Raw genomic sequence first — 16482 nt, forward strand, 5'->3', positions numbered from 1 at the left:
TTTAAATATGAAACCTTTTACTTTACTATCCATGATATGCATAAAAGAAGATATTAATGAATAAACTGTTTTAAGGGACATATTATTTCAATGTGAAACCTTACAGTATTTATAAAAGGGTCAATACCACATCGTGAAGATAAACAATTCAATGCAGCAAGTTGGTAAAGAAACAGAGTATTTGAGTTTTAAATGCATGTTCGAACAGTGAACTTCAATGAAATCAGAATCAACTGGTAATGAAATGAGTGTCACGAGCCCGTGCTCGAACTTCATTTCTACATAAGATCAATCACAGCATGTGCCAAAGTCAGAAATTTAATAAGGATAAAACACAATCTCATCAAAAGGTTGTAAGTTTGCTAGTCGAAGGTGTCACTTGGTGTATTATGCTGGCTCTACTCTGCAGTGAAGCTAAAGTTTATATAAGGGAGTTTCGCTGGTACATCCGATTTGGAGTCATTTATGTTCTTGTTGGAGAAGCTACGTTATTCAAACTTATCCTCACTCTAAATGGTTACTATGAGAGCGGGGCGACGAGCGGGGCCAACAAATATTCGGGTCAAAGCTGAGGACACAAATTACAATCTTTCAACACAAAGCGGTATGCAGTCAGTTGCCTCTGTATGGTATACATTCAGCTACAGGTGCAGATCCATTCTATTGGATGCGTGTAATTCTAGCCTCTAATCGTGGAACTGTTATGGAGCTTGGTATTACCCCTATTGTCACTTCAGGCCTAGTGATGCAGCTTTTGGCAGGATCTAAGATAATTGAGGTGGACAATAGTGTTCGAAAAGATCGTGCACTATTGAATGGTGCGCAGAAGTTACTTGGTGTACTTATCACAATTGGTGAAGCAGTTGCATACGTGCTTTCAGGAATGTATGGTGACGTCAGTGACCTTGGAGCTGGCAATGCCATCCTTATTATTGTCCAACTTTTTTTTTGCTGGTATAATTGTGATATGTTTGGACGAGTTGCTCCAGAAAGGATATGGCTTGGGCTCTGGCATTTCCTTATTCATTGCAAACATATGTGAGAATATCATATGGAAGGCATTTAGTCCCACAACAATTAATAGTGGATGAGGTGCTGAGTTTGAGGGAGCTGTCATCGCATTGTTCCATTTGTTGATAACCCGAACAGACAAGGTCCGAGCACTCAGAGAGGCTTTTTACCGGCAGAACCTTCCAAATGTGACCAATCTACTTGCAACAGTTTTGGTTTTTCTCATTGTGATATACTTCCAAGGCTTTCGGGTTGTTTTGCCTGTGAGATCAAAGAATGCACGTGGCCAGCAAGGATCATATCCTATTAAGTTATTTTACACATCTAACATGCCAATCATTCTGCAGTCAGCCCTGGTTTCAAATTTGTATTTCATTTCTCAGTTGCTCTACAGAAGGTACAGTGGAAACTTTCTTATTAATTTGCTTGGAAAGTGGAAAGAATCCGAGTATTCTTCAAGTGGCCAGTCTGTTCCCGTTGGCGGCCTTGTCTATTACATCACTCCACCTGCCAGATTGGCAGAGATGGCAGCAAATCCTTTCCATGCTCTTTTCTATTTGACTTTTATGCTGACAGCATGCGCACTCTTTTCAAAGACATGGATTGAAGTATCAGGTTCCTCTGCCAGAGATGTGGCAAAACAGCTTAAGGAACAACAAATGGTTATGCCAGGCCACAGAGAGTCTAATCTCCAGAAGGAGCTGAATCGTTACATACCAACAGCTGCAGCTTTTGGTGGCATTTGCATCGGTGCTCTTACTGTCATGGCCGATTTTATGGGTGCTATTGGTTCTGGGACAGGAATTCTTCTTGCTGTAAACATTATCTACCAGTATTTTGAGACATTCGATAGGAAAGGGCCAGTGAATTAGGATTTTTTGGTTTTTAAAGAGTATCCCACTAAACTTGACTATTTTTAGAAATTAAGCTTCAGATCAGACTTGTATGTCTAATTCTCTGGCCATTGAAGAATGTTAAGGGGATTTGATGCCCTCGTTGAAGTTTTGCAGCAATCTTCCAATGTATGCAATGGCAGGCGGAATGGTCCTGTGTGTTTACTGATGTTGGAGATGTCTTCTGCCATCAAATGCCCATCAATTTCATATCATCTTGCTGGCTCGAAAAAAAAGGTTCAGCAGGAGCTGGCTAAACCCAATGTTCTTGAAAGGTTCAATACATGTGTACATAAACTTTCTTCTAATCATACATTGGTTATCAAGGATGACAATAGTTCCTCTCTTTTGGGTGAGTCTCCCTCATTTGTTGACACTGCCAAGCATAGACTATATGATGGTCTAAGGACTAGAAGAAATCCTTTGAAAAGGACTGATGATTGGACACAGGTGGACAACACAAAAAGAGGAGTGTCCTTATCAAATGGTTGAAGAAAACACACAAACACTTATACTGAGAGATTTATCAATAATAAAGATGATGCACTCAAACTTCGGAAATGCTTTGCTGGATTATGGAGCTTGCATTCCAATGCAAAAATTATACAGGATGCAATCACAATGCCAGAAGCATTTGTTCTTAAGCCACAGCGTGAAGGAGGAGGAAACAATATATATAGTAAAAATGTAAAAAAAAAAAAAACGAACACAGTAAGTTTCCTGGTAAATGTGGTGCGAGCATACCTGTAGAGGAAAAGATTTGCAGACTCAGAAAGCCCAGCACTGTTTGTCGATGGCGGCACCAAACCCTCCAGAACTTTCTTCGCTATTCGCACTTTGCAAAATGGAAAAATGCGATGGGAATGCAAAACTTTAGGGTTATAAAAATCCTTTGTCATATTTTATATTCTCCCTCAAGTCCGCTGGGCTTATTAAATATGCAATATAATAAAAATCAAACATATTCGATAAATGGATGTTTATTAAAATATCAAATATGTTTTATTTTTATTATATTTTTGTTTTCATTCTTATTTCAAAAGCTGGTGTTTCTTTGTAAAAAAAAAGTATTTAATTACAATGCAATTATAAATTGTAATTAAATATTATTATTCGAAATGTAAAAGGTATACTCATATGCAAGAAGGAGACTAAGTCTTTTGACTTAGCTTTGAAGGAGGAGTTAATTCAGGAGAGATAAGGCTTTCATTGAAGAAGTCTTTTCAGTTTGGAGACATAAGGAGAGCATATAGGATCACTCATAACCACTTGGGAAGCATTCAAAAGGAGTTGAGATATTTTTGGAGACAAGAGCGTCTTTATAGGAACATGAGGTTGTTTGAAACCAAATGGAGCAAATCTAGGGAGGTTGGAGCATTTTTAGGTAAAGGGTCGAAGTTGGACTTTTCCACCATTTTGGGGGGCTTTTATTACTTGGTTAAGTGTTTTGAGGCTGTTTCTAGTGCTCTTTTGGGTTGATTATTTATTAAGGAAGACTTTTCCAGGTTTATAGCCCTTTTTGGTGTCTTCTAGACTCCTCTTTTTGAGGCATTTTTCTTGCATCCGACCCAAATCAGTTGGGGTTTTTTGTACTTAGTGCCTAAAGACACTTCATTTTGGAGTTAGTTCTGATTATGCAGAGAAGGCTCTTGTGACAACATTTTGTCCTTAGCATATTTTCTTGTATACTTTCTGTAACTCAATTTTGGAGACTGAATATATGATGACAGCATCTTTTGGAGCAAGGTTTTCTTAAGTTTCTTTTTCAAGCCTTCTTTTCTTTCTGTATCTTTGTGTTCATAGCATGATTGATAGAGGTAACCAGTGAATTGTATTATTCCTTGTTATTTTGTCTCATCAAGAGCCTAGTTGCAGAAGTGTATTTTGTTTGCAGGTTGCAGTTTGTGTCCACAAGAACATGGAGCTTTCATGTGAATATATATTTTCCTTGATTGCTCAGTCTAGGACCTTTCTGTGAAACATTTATGCAGGCCTATATAGAACAGAAGTGTTACCCACTAAAATAGAAATTTTTTGCAATTAGAGACCTGTCATTATCATTTTAGTTTCCCTCAAAGTTTGGTGAATCACCTAGTTACTTAGTTTATTTTTATTTTTTTCCTTTTTTCTTCCCTTTTCCTACCAAGTTTTCAGTTGTTAGAAGAGCAAATAGGCGATTTATCCAATAGGAACCGGCCTAGGAACCGGAGGTTTCATTTCAAGTTGCACATTGCCCACATGCAGAAGTGAATCCCATGTTAGGCCAAATTACTAAACTTATAGTTTAGTAGGGTGCAAATTTGAGCCTTAACAATATCATTGAATCTGGAAATGGCCTGTCAAAACCAAGACAATATGCCTTCTAAAACTTAATCGGGGGAATGAAATACTCCTCGCCGCCATTAAAGAAGCTTGCAATGTGCTGTGAACAACTCTCAAAATGTAACAAAGCCCTAATAGGTAACCTTCATTAACCCTAAACTCTTTTTCATGCAAAAATCTCTCTTTTCAACTCTTGCAACATGGATAATCATTTATGCAAAGCTTTGTAACGTGGATGCAAAACTTCATGCACGTAGCCTTCCATGCATTAAAGCTTAAAATGCTCTTGATTTGGTTAAGGTTTGGAAACCTTATTAAATGCTTATGGCACTCTAAAAAGGCACAACACACTCTAAAAGTAGACTAAGCCCCCTTTAAAACAACACCAAAAACATGATGTGACAAAGGTCAAAATAGGTTAACAGATATCTCATTTCTAATCTCACCAAGAAGCATATGGTACTTATCATATACTGCTATCACTTGATCAACCAATGGCTGCTCCTTAGTTGAGATGCTACCTCCTTTTCCCTTGGTATGAATGTAGGTTGGAAAAGGTCAATTTCAACCATCTGTACTAGCTCTCCTTGGAATGTGATTAACTACATTGCTACCATCACTAGTATTATTCTTATTCATTCTGAGGGTATTCATATTTTGTGACATTTGCCCAATGCATGTAATCAACTATTGTTGTGACTGCATAAATTGATGCATCATTTGTTGTTGTCCACATGCAAGATCATTCAATATATTCTGCACTCTATGCTAATCAAATGTAATGCCCCCTTTTTTATTTGTCCTAGAATTTGCCTATGAATCACAAATACAACAAATTAGGGTTAGGATTACATTTTGCCAAGTAAAATATCTTTGTGAATAGGATGATCCTAAAATAGAATCCTGCAACAATAACATAAGAAACACACACACACACACATATATATTCATTATTAGGGTTAGCTCATAACACATGATACTCATATAATATCAATAGTAACATTTCAAACACATTAGGGTGTGGGAGAAGAAGTATGATAGATACTCATATAATATCAATAGTAACATTTCAAACACATATGGGTGTGGAAGAAGAAGTATGATAGGTCCGCGCGGACCTATCCCACACTAAGCCCATGAGGGAAACTTTGGCTCTCCTGGCCCCGGTGGTAGGCAACATGGACATCCACTCTAGGTCCCTACCTAGCGGGGTGCTTGTACCTACTTTCCCTATCCATACTTCATCACCTAAGGTTAATAGCCATCATTGCAAGTCAAAAAGGGGATTGTATGGGGGTTTCTTGATTGTCCTATCTAAGCCCAAGAGTGGAACTTTGGCCCTGTTGGCCCCAATGACAGGCAACATGGACATCCACTCGGGGTCCCTATCTAGATGGCAATCGCCTCTTCCATACACCTCCTTCCTTCTATACGTAATGGAGGTTTACATGCATATGTATTAAATAAGACATGTAGTTTTTAGCATACATATATACACGTACACAAAATAGATATTGACAATCAATGCAAGGTGTTGGTTAACAGATTTGCCTTTTCTTTGATTTTTATATATTTTTAAAATGATGACTCGTGCATACCCTTCATGAAAAAGCAAATAAACCAACAGTTGGGTGAACCGAGTTTAGGTTTACCCTCTGCATAAGAGTGCAGCTCCTCGTAAGGTGTTCAATAAATTTTTATGCAGATAACTCAGAAACAAACACACTTTTCACCAGAAAGAGATAAAGGCTTTCACATTCATTTGTCAACACAAAAGAATGCTACAAGATGATTATCAATAAATGTAAAGCTCACAGACTTTACTCCTGCACATATCCATTCAATATAAAAACTTATTTCACCCAAAATGCTCAATGTAGCATAAATGTTGATCGATTCTCGCTCATGTCTCACAGCACAAGGGGGATCAAAGTCATTTAAACAACAATGTAGCACCTTTTTTAACAAAAAGAAAATCAATGAATTCAGAGACTAAGAAAGCACTGGTAATGAAATAAAGTATTCTGCACATAAGCATACATCCCAACAAAGATTGCTATATCTTTCAAACACACAAATTTGAAGATCGTATCAAAATATCATTCCATTCATGTACCAGAAATGTCTACACTGAAATCCAAAGAAAATTAAGTCTATTCCTCAAAATCAAAGTGTTTCCCACCTTTAAAAAGACTTCTAGAACCATATAAATAGCCGCCAGGCTATGATAGTCTATTACAAATAAAACCAGAGTCACATGATTTACTCTACCTGAGAGTTAAAGAAGTTTAGTTTTTAAAACTGAAAAAGCAATAACTAAACTAGTAAAGCGGCGTAAGCCGCGAGCAATAGAGGCACGACCAAACTTCTGCACATGACGTGGCTTCAACCTGTTTGTCTTGCGATGTGGGGGTGCTTCAAATGTTCTGCCATTCCAAGTGAGCTGAAAAAAAGTTCAGAATGAGCTGGTAATGTGGGAGGCCAATATGTAGGATTCGCTATTTCCATACCTCTTTCTTTTTGCTTACCTGTAAGACCTTACCCTCATGCATTTAAAGATGATCGAAGCAGACAACCAACATAGATTCAATTCTTGCAATGTTTGAGAAATCTTCAATTGTCAGGGACTTTGCTTCTTGAATTTGCTGTACTAGATCTTTGAAAAATTGGATCATATCTGATGAGTCCTCGAGCGTCTTCTTATCCTCTTTTAGAAGCTAAAGATCTATGCATTTCATGTCTTTTTGCATAGTGTTAGTCAATTCTTTTAGAAGCTTGATGGATTCCTCATGTCCTTGCTCAATAATTGAGTTTCTCCACTCAATATTCTCTTTGCAAACGAAGAGTACATTATCATCAAGGTCGTGCAGTAGCTTTTCAACTAGGAAGTTCATCACTCCATATCTCTAAGTATCTCTCATCTACTTATAGCCAGCCATTTACTCTTCTCTTTCTCTCAAGCAACTATTTTTGTTTCTAACTCTTTACCCATAGACTCTGCGTTCTCGAACACCTTGACCAAATCAAAAATATAGCTAATTCCCTGTTGTGCAATTGATTCAAGCCATTCACTAAAGACGTCTGTAATCATCCGACTCCTTTGAACCTGATCAAGTAACCTCTGGTGCATGGGCGATTTTGGATCAAACGACATAGAAACTTGGGAAAGTGGCTAGGGATTTGGATTCTGAATAGCATTGATATATTGAGCCATTTGCATTATAATATGCTTCATCTCATTTTTGTCTTTTTCATCCTTCCAAGTCCTAGTGAGGATCCTTTTGGTTGAAGTCTCCAAATGTTTAGCATCAGCAACCTGAGAAGTTTCCCCTAGATCAATCTTTTCAATGATGAAATCTTTCTCAATGATATTCTCAACCTCCTTATCTGTAGGGGGTCTAGCTACTTCTGCAATCCAATGTCCCGGTTGCTCATCCACATCAATCATGGTTTTTGTTTTAAGTCTCTTGGACTTTGATGTTCTTCCCAGACACTTGCTAACCATATCCTCCATTGGGATTGAAATAGGAATTGCATTCTTCTTCTTAGTAAGTGAAGCACTCAGCCACTTAGGAGCGATGGATGTTTCCCTTCGTAATGGTGTTTGTTTGTTAATGGTGATAACGGCCATGGTATTCCCAGAATCCTCAGGTTGCTGGATTTCCTTTCCTTTATCTGCAGCATCTGTGATGGGCTGGTCCTGCATCTGAGTATCCATTGCTCCTTGAGTTTCTTCCTCAGAATCCAAGTCTACTACAAGTGAACTTGCAAGGGTTTTCTAATTGCTTTTCCTAATACGTGACTTAGTAACACGAGCAGAGGCAAAACCCACAAAAGACTGTCCTAAACTTGCAATTTTAGCCTTCTCCGTCCTTTGTTTCTCATCACCTGCAATATCAACAACAACGTTAGAAGAAGGAAGAGATGTTTGGGAAGTCGCACGAGTTCGACCAACTCTCTTATCTTTAGGTGTAGGTATAGGCCTTTGTCTAAAACGACGATCTTTCAACCATCTTTCTGTTCTTTTGATCACATTAAAGGTTTTGGCCTGAATATTATCGTCCCCTTTCCTATTCCAATCAATTTCTAGAATAGGTTGTCCCTGTATCCTTTCATCGAAACTCAGGATCAACAACTTCTTCATCTTCATCTTCTTGCACATCAGAAACATTCATGGATAAGCCCATTGTTACAATTTGTTGAACTGTGAATCTTGACCACAGCCTTCTTCTAACTTCAAACTCATCAGAACAGTTCTCCCAATAATCCTCCAACTGAGATTCATGTCGAAAACCATTATCAACATCTAAATTCTCTATAGCAAATCCTCGACTGTCAATTTATATCTGGCAACATACGACTGCAAATTGAACTTTTTGAGTTCAAGTTCAAGGCCCAAGGCATCTGAAATCGATGCACAGCTATAGCGTTCAAGTTCAAGGTTCAAGGCATCTGAAATCGATGCACAACTATAGTGTCCAAGTTCTACTGGAAAGACCACCACGAAATTCCCTCCACTTTTCTTGTCAATATAAGCTAGCTATCGACTAACTTCTATTAAAACATAGCTATCCAAGACATACCTGGGTAACCTGAAAGGTTCACCCTGAAAGCTGCCAACTCTAATATATGTGAACTGAGGGAATTGAATAAAGAAACTACCATAAATACCAATAAATTCCATGGCTTCCGTCGACAACCTCTTATTTGTGTTTCCCTGCAATTCATAAACCAATCTTCCTACGAAAATGTCATTCCATCTCATGAAATTTTCTACATATCTCTATTCCTACAAGTGAGGGTGATATTCGTATACCCTTATTCCATCAATCCAGGGTTCATGATGCAAGCCATTCCGATCCCGGGTACAAGAAAGCATATAAAACAAATATGAAGACATATAGAAACCACTCATTCCCGCAAACCTGTTTAGACTCTCATGCAATCTTTCTGCAATAACCTGCCCCCAATCCAGGTAGGCGCTTCCGTTCAGCATGACTTGGATGTAGAAATACATCCAGTCTTCCCAGTAAAAGGCATGGGCATTTCCTTTTAACCTATTCAACGGAACGACAATGTCCTGCACCTCTGTTATGAAGTGCTCTCTAGTAAGTGGCCTTGGTAACCTTGAACCCCCTTTTTGAATCTTCAATAACCAATTCCTGGCAATCACGCTTTTATAAGAACTCTTCTTCTCAAAAAAGGAGGAGTATGAAGTGCCAATAGTCCAGTCTTCATATGGCTCCTTATGAGGTATGCCCATAGCTGCCATTACGGTTTCCTTGTCTATTTTTAACAGCACTTCACTATTAATGTTCCTGATACACCTGCGCTCCGCATCATGCCAGTTCATACATTCCAATACTGACTTTGGGCATGGCGCAACGATGGGAAATGCAGCGGCCTCAACCAAACCACTCTTCACAATTTTCTCCATAATAGAATTTTGAGTTGGGTTTTTAGCTCTCTCAAGAAAATTGGAGAGGTCCCCCTGCGCTAATGAAGTATCCCCCATTTCTGGAAGTGAACTAACTAAGCAAGATGTGCGGCCCAATTTTGGCAAAGTTTGCCTCATGATGGCCCCTCTCATTTTAAACAAACAATTTCAGGAATGAAATGAATTCTCATACACAGCAAAGGGGAATGAACAACGGCTAGCTTCCAGAACAAATAAATACAGCAAAAGAGAGAACGATTGAAACTAACTTGATCTCAACAACAAATTCTTGGAAACCTTCAGAATGCAGATACAATACCTCCAATTTTCCTCGCTTGCAAGTCTACTGAGAAGATTCTAGAAACAATTGCTAGCTTTTGCAACAAAAATGGACAAAATCTACACTCAAAACTTAGCTAGCTGTACTAATTAAGTAAGTTCATGTGAGCTAACGCCTGATTTGATGTATAACTAGCATGCATTTAATTTCGGGTCATTCCATCACACGACTCACGAATTATCATGATTGCTTGTCATAATTTAGAAACTAACATTTTGAATTCCTCGGAATATTCTCTTTTTTCGCCGCCACATTCACTTCATGATGCATGTGTCAATTCTACATGGAACTTCAGACTTTAAGAATTTGAACTTTGAACCTTGAACCAAGAACCAAAAGGTTCAAAGGTTCAAGTTCAATTTTGAGAAATAGCACAGAGCAACTCATAAAACCGACTACGCGACAAAACAAACAACAACGAATGAGCAAAGACAGAACCGACGCATGATCGGCTTTGAACCTTGAACCTTGAACTAAAGAGGTTCAAAGGTTCAAGTTCAATACCAATTTCAACAAAGTGCTCACTTTTACCATAAAACAAAGCCGCAACGAAAATTCTTTTAAAGTGCGCTTTGAACTTTGAACTTTGAACTTAGAAAAGGTTCAATTACTCGGGTTCAAAGAGAAGAAATACATGACCAAAAGGAAAATAACACCAAAAGGCAACCTTCGAATTTGAAATTTTTAAATGAAAGTAGGGAGGGCTAACACAAGGTAAATATATATATACACACAATGCACAATGATTCACATTGTTAGATACCGCTTCTATAATAGGACTCAATCAAACTGAGGAGAATCTGGTCTATTATTATCTATGCTGATCTCACGGTGCAGAGTCTGATTTCTGATCGCTGTCCTTAACCTTGATTTCTGAAGACGGAACTTCCCATCCATTACGGATGCCTGATGATAGTTGATATTATAAACAGAAGTTATATTTATCTGAGTTCTTTTCGATGCCCCCTCCTTCACCAACCCGTCTATCCTTCTTATACCCTTCTCAATCGCCGAAGGAATATAATGCTTGAAAGGTGATGTCTCTTCAAACTTTGCTTTCTTAATTCCGGGTTACCTTTAACAAATTGTTAATTGTCTTAATGAATCGCAACATATTCCCGTGGGGGTTACTTGTCTTTACTACGGTTTTGTCCCTTAATTACTCCAATTGCCTGCGACGTCATTTATCCTCAGATTTTCACGGGGAGACAGATGGATCTTCGCTCCAAGGGGCATGACATCAAATCTCCTCTCAATCCAATTCGGAGGACTCTAGTTACCTAAATCCATTGATTCAATTTTTGTTGCAGTTGTATGTGGCTACCTTGCTGCTAATGTTGCAGAAAGTGTGTCCTCTTCCAGATATGGATCAGCTAACTGAAATTGTCTCCTTTTTTGTTCTTTATCTAAATATCGTTTGGCCCTGTCACTAGAGTACATAACCCTCCAAGCTAGCAAAAGTTTGGCTCTTATAACAATGTAAGATCCCTATTATTTTTCACCACATTTTGGCAGTTTCTCTCATCAACATTTGGCCAAACAATTTACTTATTTGCAAGGTTTGTTTACAAGTTTCATATGTTTAATTTTGCAAGGTTTCATTTAATGGATATAAGTAGATGAAATCCTAATACTTCCAATGAATTACTTAACAAAGCATTTTCCAGCAATATTCAAAACTGTAGAAATATCTTGAATGAAGAAATGATTCAGAAATTATGAAGATAATGCATTTATTTCTAACCTGTAATTGTAGGTTACAATATTACTTGATAATAAAAGCCTTATACTTGGCAAACTTCAACAATTAATGGCTTCTAAGACTGCCACGAATTGTCTGAAAGTAGAAATCTGCTATCTATCAATCTGCTATAGCTTCTGCAGTTTCCCATGCCTCCTCGTAAATCATATATGCAGTAAATATTCCCACAGGTTGCCAGGTACTGCAAACACCCTATTAAGGGAGCTTTGAACAGCCAACAAAGAACCCACGGATCCTCTCTGGATAGGAATGATAGACCAAAATTTGGGTGACTACCGCAAAATGCTCAGGCACCTCACAAGCAATGAAACATGGCTTGCTCCAAGCCAAGGAAGGTCAAGTTTATTTGTCCAAGGCAATATATTCTTCCTTCAAAACTCCCAAACTCTGATCCTTATTGCCACACGACTCTCCACACAAGAGATTCGACTTTCCTTTCACACTCAACACACACAAATCGAAGCCAAAGGAAATTATAAACTTAAGCAACTAAGTTCACTCCCAATGCACCAGTCAGATATAACCAACGCCAAAGAAATGCTTCAAATAATAATCAACACACTTGCATCCTTTAATCGCCCAATGTCATGGAGTCTAAATCTTAAACATCTCAATACCCACACATCAATCACCCAACTTTTTGATGGAATTGCCCACATTCAGTTATTTCTCTTCCTAAAATTGTCCATTACAAACTCTCCAACACTGAGAAATGAAGCATAATCTGAAATTTGTCTTCGTAGAAGACTTCAGCCCTTCCAAACGTTAACCTTATTCCTTGAAGATCCAAAAATCTCCACAAAATTAACAATGAATTTTGAAGTGAATCCACCCAAGTTGACTAAAAGAGGTTTTCATCCAATACATCAAGAACCTAAGGATTTTCATCCTAGAACTTACTGAACCTACAAACAAATACAAACTCTAAAAAACTCTCAAAATTATAACAAATCAAGGATGATCAAATGACCTGCCTTCACCTCCTTTTAAAGGCCCAAAAGATCTCTCTAAAAGAAAATGGTGTAACCTCCTTTGAAGCTTTTACAAGAAACACTTTATTTAATAAAATGACTTTATAATATTTATTTTATTTTTCACTTAATTGAATTAATTAAAATAAAGTTATCCTTAAAATTTATTTTATTGAGACATCTTTTTTTTTTAATACTTTATTGAGACAACTTCAAAATAATTTATTTAATTTATTCTCTTATAATCTCCCACGTTAGCCTATGGGAATAAAAATATGCCGGCAGACTCCGCTGGATGATCACTCAAAAAAGGGGGACACTACATTAACTTTGATTCCATGCACAAAGATGTGAAAATGGTTTTATCAAAGTAATAATCTATTTAGTGTTGCATATAATAATAGGGCAGCTGTATATCTTGATGGTACATGATGGCTATATCAAGAAGCTGTGAATAAGCGGTTAATTTACTGTTCTCAACAATCGCAGGGACATTCTGTAAAAAGGCTTTATGAAACAAACGTAACACCAATATAAACTAAAAATTCCTTGGAAGTTAAAAATAGTTAGAAGTAAGCTGAAACCGTTAAAAATAGTTAGAAGTAAGCTGAAACCTTTCTTTTTGTCTTTGTTTGGTTTTCCTACAGCAAGTAGATTGCGTTTCCTTGTTTGTGTATATCTTGGGTATTAATATATATCAGTCTAGATATGAGGTTTGTATTGTAGGAACATATTTTTTCTATAAGATCCCTGGTACTTTATGTACAAGTCAATTGTCTTCACAACTTAAGTTCTGATTTATCAGCTGAACTTAAATATTGGCAGAAATATCCCTACAGCATTTCCAAGTTTTGTCCTCAACACTGAAGTGGATGACTTAGCAAACTGAGTCTCCATTGACTACTGAGAAAATTCTTTTCAAGATGGTTGTCCATTGACTTATTTATCTAGTTTTTTTGCCACTCGAAGAATGGAGATGCTTGAAGCCTTGAATGTTTGAAAGATAATGATGATAGAAATGAAGAGAGTGTAGTTTTAGCTGAGAGCTACACTTGGGTGGCTTTGGGTGAGAACAGCTGGCGACCTGCAACAAGGATAGTGAGTTTACGATATGACTGACTGTATTTATATGCAATGTACATGAATTTTGTTTCAGAGTTGTAGAAGCAGAGCACTCATGTTATGAAAATCACATCATCTTCAAATATGTACATTGTGTACAATGAACTTGTACCAAATAAATTCCATTGACAGAGTATTGATACTTTTTTATGCAATACATTTTACCTTTTTTGGATGTCGTATATATTCATTTTATAAAAACAAATTAAAATTTTAACAAGTTGTAAAGGACATGGTGGATTATTTGTTTTGGGGAATGAAAATAAATTATTTGATTCTTAAAATTGAGTGTTGCAATCGTGCATGCATGGAAAATAAGAAGCAAACTTTTCTTTTAAGTTTCTAACCTCATCTAATATAGATGAATATCTTGCAACTTGCAATTGTGCATAATCCTCTTCTGCAACCTAATGAAGGGAGATTACTGATGCTAAATGCAGTCACATCCCACAATAACACAAAACAGAGCAGATCTTTTATGAGGGTGACATGAGAGATGATTAATCGTTGTGATACTATTCACCCTCTTCCTAGAATCCAGCCTGGACATCTCTGCAGGATTCACAACAAAAGCTGCATGGAATACAGTAGAATTCCCCGGTACAGTCATTCGGGAAGGGGTGGATCTCTATAATCGTCATTAAACCAATTTTGCCAAGTGTAATTCTTGGTGAGAGCTGGAGAAGCATCGGAGAGTGAAACACCATATCCATTTAACAGTGACCCCGCTGAACACCGTCATGCAAATAATTTATGAAGGTGGTAAGAGATGATTAATCTATGGCATACTATGGGTGTTACATACTAGGAATGAACGATAGATTGGTGTGCTTACGCTGATAGTAATGCATTATAATTCATGGCTAAGAATTCATTTGCTATGCTAAGATTAATTGTGGCGCAAGTCACATTTATTTTAGTGAATGTGGCGCAAGCTTAAAAAATGCTTTCCTCTTTAGTTGGATACACCTACCTAAACATGTATGTCTAGAAATTTATTCTAGTTGTCTTTTCTTCTGGATTAGAATATTTCACAGCTTGATGGAGAGAACTACTCAGCTCGATTGCTTGAGATTACCCTCAAATCACACTGCTAAAAATAAATAAAACTAAAACCAAATGATTCGTTGTAGAAGCAAAATATACGCAAAATATTTGTGATGGGTTAATTTTTAGGCTAAGGGTTGCCTAAATCCATAAAACGCAATATGTTTAGAAGGTAATTTGATAGAAACATGAAAATAAGCACCTGCGAATGTGACAATCTGTAAACATTTGGCAAAATCCGCAAAATGCGACATGTGGGAGAAGGCAAATTTTGAGAAAAGATAACCTCGCAATAATTTTGCTTCTGTAAGCCCAGCTATTGAATCTTTGCCACCGCTACCTCCATCTTCATCAACTTGGATTGACACATCCCATCCGCTTTTAAAATGCAAACGTCTCCGGTGGGACTTGAACTCTGGACCTTTTTTATTTCCTTTTTTGATGTGTGTGCAGGCAAATGATGTCTGACACGTCCCATTCAAATCAAATATGAAGATAGCGGGACTATTAGAACTCGTGAACTTCCGATATCAGTGAACCGAATCTAAATCAAAAGCTATGAACTGCATCAAAAGAATTTTAAAAATAGTATTTTTTTCTTTTTAAAATTTTTAAACTTAAATGTTTATTATGATATTGTTATCAAAACTTCAATGTTTATTATGATATTGTTATCAATTTCAAGTGTGTAGTTTCCAGTGAAATTCATTGACCCATGTTTCATGAGTAGTGGCTTAGGAGAACTTATCTCTCATTAGAATGAATGGTACACTTAGCACTCATTGCATCTAGGTGATGTTCACAAGGGAGGTCACCCATCCTATTACTACTCCAACTCAAGTGCACAAGAATGCAATCTATCATTGTCCATTCAGCTTGTTAAGTTTTAGCTTATAACATAAACAAAAAAGCCATTATTGACAGATGACAACAATGAAAAATAAAAATTGAAATGAATTATTTACAATTAAAAACAACCAAGTTTCATGTAAGGTTAGTATATGTTCTGAAAAATAAAAATCAAAATGAATTATTTACAATTAAAAACAACCAAGTTTCATGTAAGGTTAGTATATGTTCTGCAATATAGGGAGCTATCCCCACCAATGATAGCACTTACCTTTTAAAAAAAAAGTTAGTATATGTTGTTTTTTGGTTTTATTTGTAGAATGTAAAATATAATTGGAAGTTGTGTAAAACAAGATGATGGTCTTGGTCACATGTGATAGCTTGGGATCTTGTGAGTTTGCTAAAAGGAAGTCCAATAGGTACATGTTTGATATTTAAAAAGAAATTTATAGAGATGGTAAGTTGGAGAGTTACAAAGCAATACTCATGAAAAAATAGCACTCCCAAAAAAGAATGGGTTGACTTTAGTGATATTTTTTTTTTCCTTTCGGCTAAGCTAACCTCTATTTGCTATTCCTTATATTAGTATTGTTTGTGATTTTGAAATAAAGAAAATGAATGTTGAACATTTGATATGTGAAGGATTTAGGGTGTACAAAACTTATTTTGGGAATGAAAATTGAGAAGAATCAAGATCATAGAAAGATGTATTTTTGTGTTTTTGGTTT

General features: G+C 36.9%; 1 protein-coding gene and 1 pseudogene across 1 annotated transcript in view; both read left to right on the forward strand.

Annotated features, from left to right (window-relative positions):
• Positions 1-13781, forward strand: part of LOC131027325 (calcineurin B-like protein 9) — a 215870-nt gene extending 202089 nt beyond the window's left edge. Inside the window, exon 8 of the mRNA XM_059208807.1 lies at positions 13562-13781. Coding sequence (XP_059064790.1) covers positions 13562-13625 — 64 coding nt within the window. The 3' untranslated portion in view covers positions 13626-13781. The remainder of the gene's footprint in view (positions 1-13561) is intronic.
• On the forward strand, positions 1063-2024 carry LOC131070547 (uncharacterized; annotated as a pseudogene).
• Positions 13782-16482: the final 2701 nt, after the last annotated feature.

Source organism: Cryptomeria japonica, chromosome 1, assembly GCF_030272615.1.
Source record: "Cryptomeria japonica chromosome 1, Sugi_1.0, whole genome shotgun sequence".
NCBI lineage: Eukaryota > Viridiplantae > Streptophyta > Pinopsida > Cupressales > Cupressaceae > Cryptomeria > Cryptomeria japonica.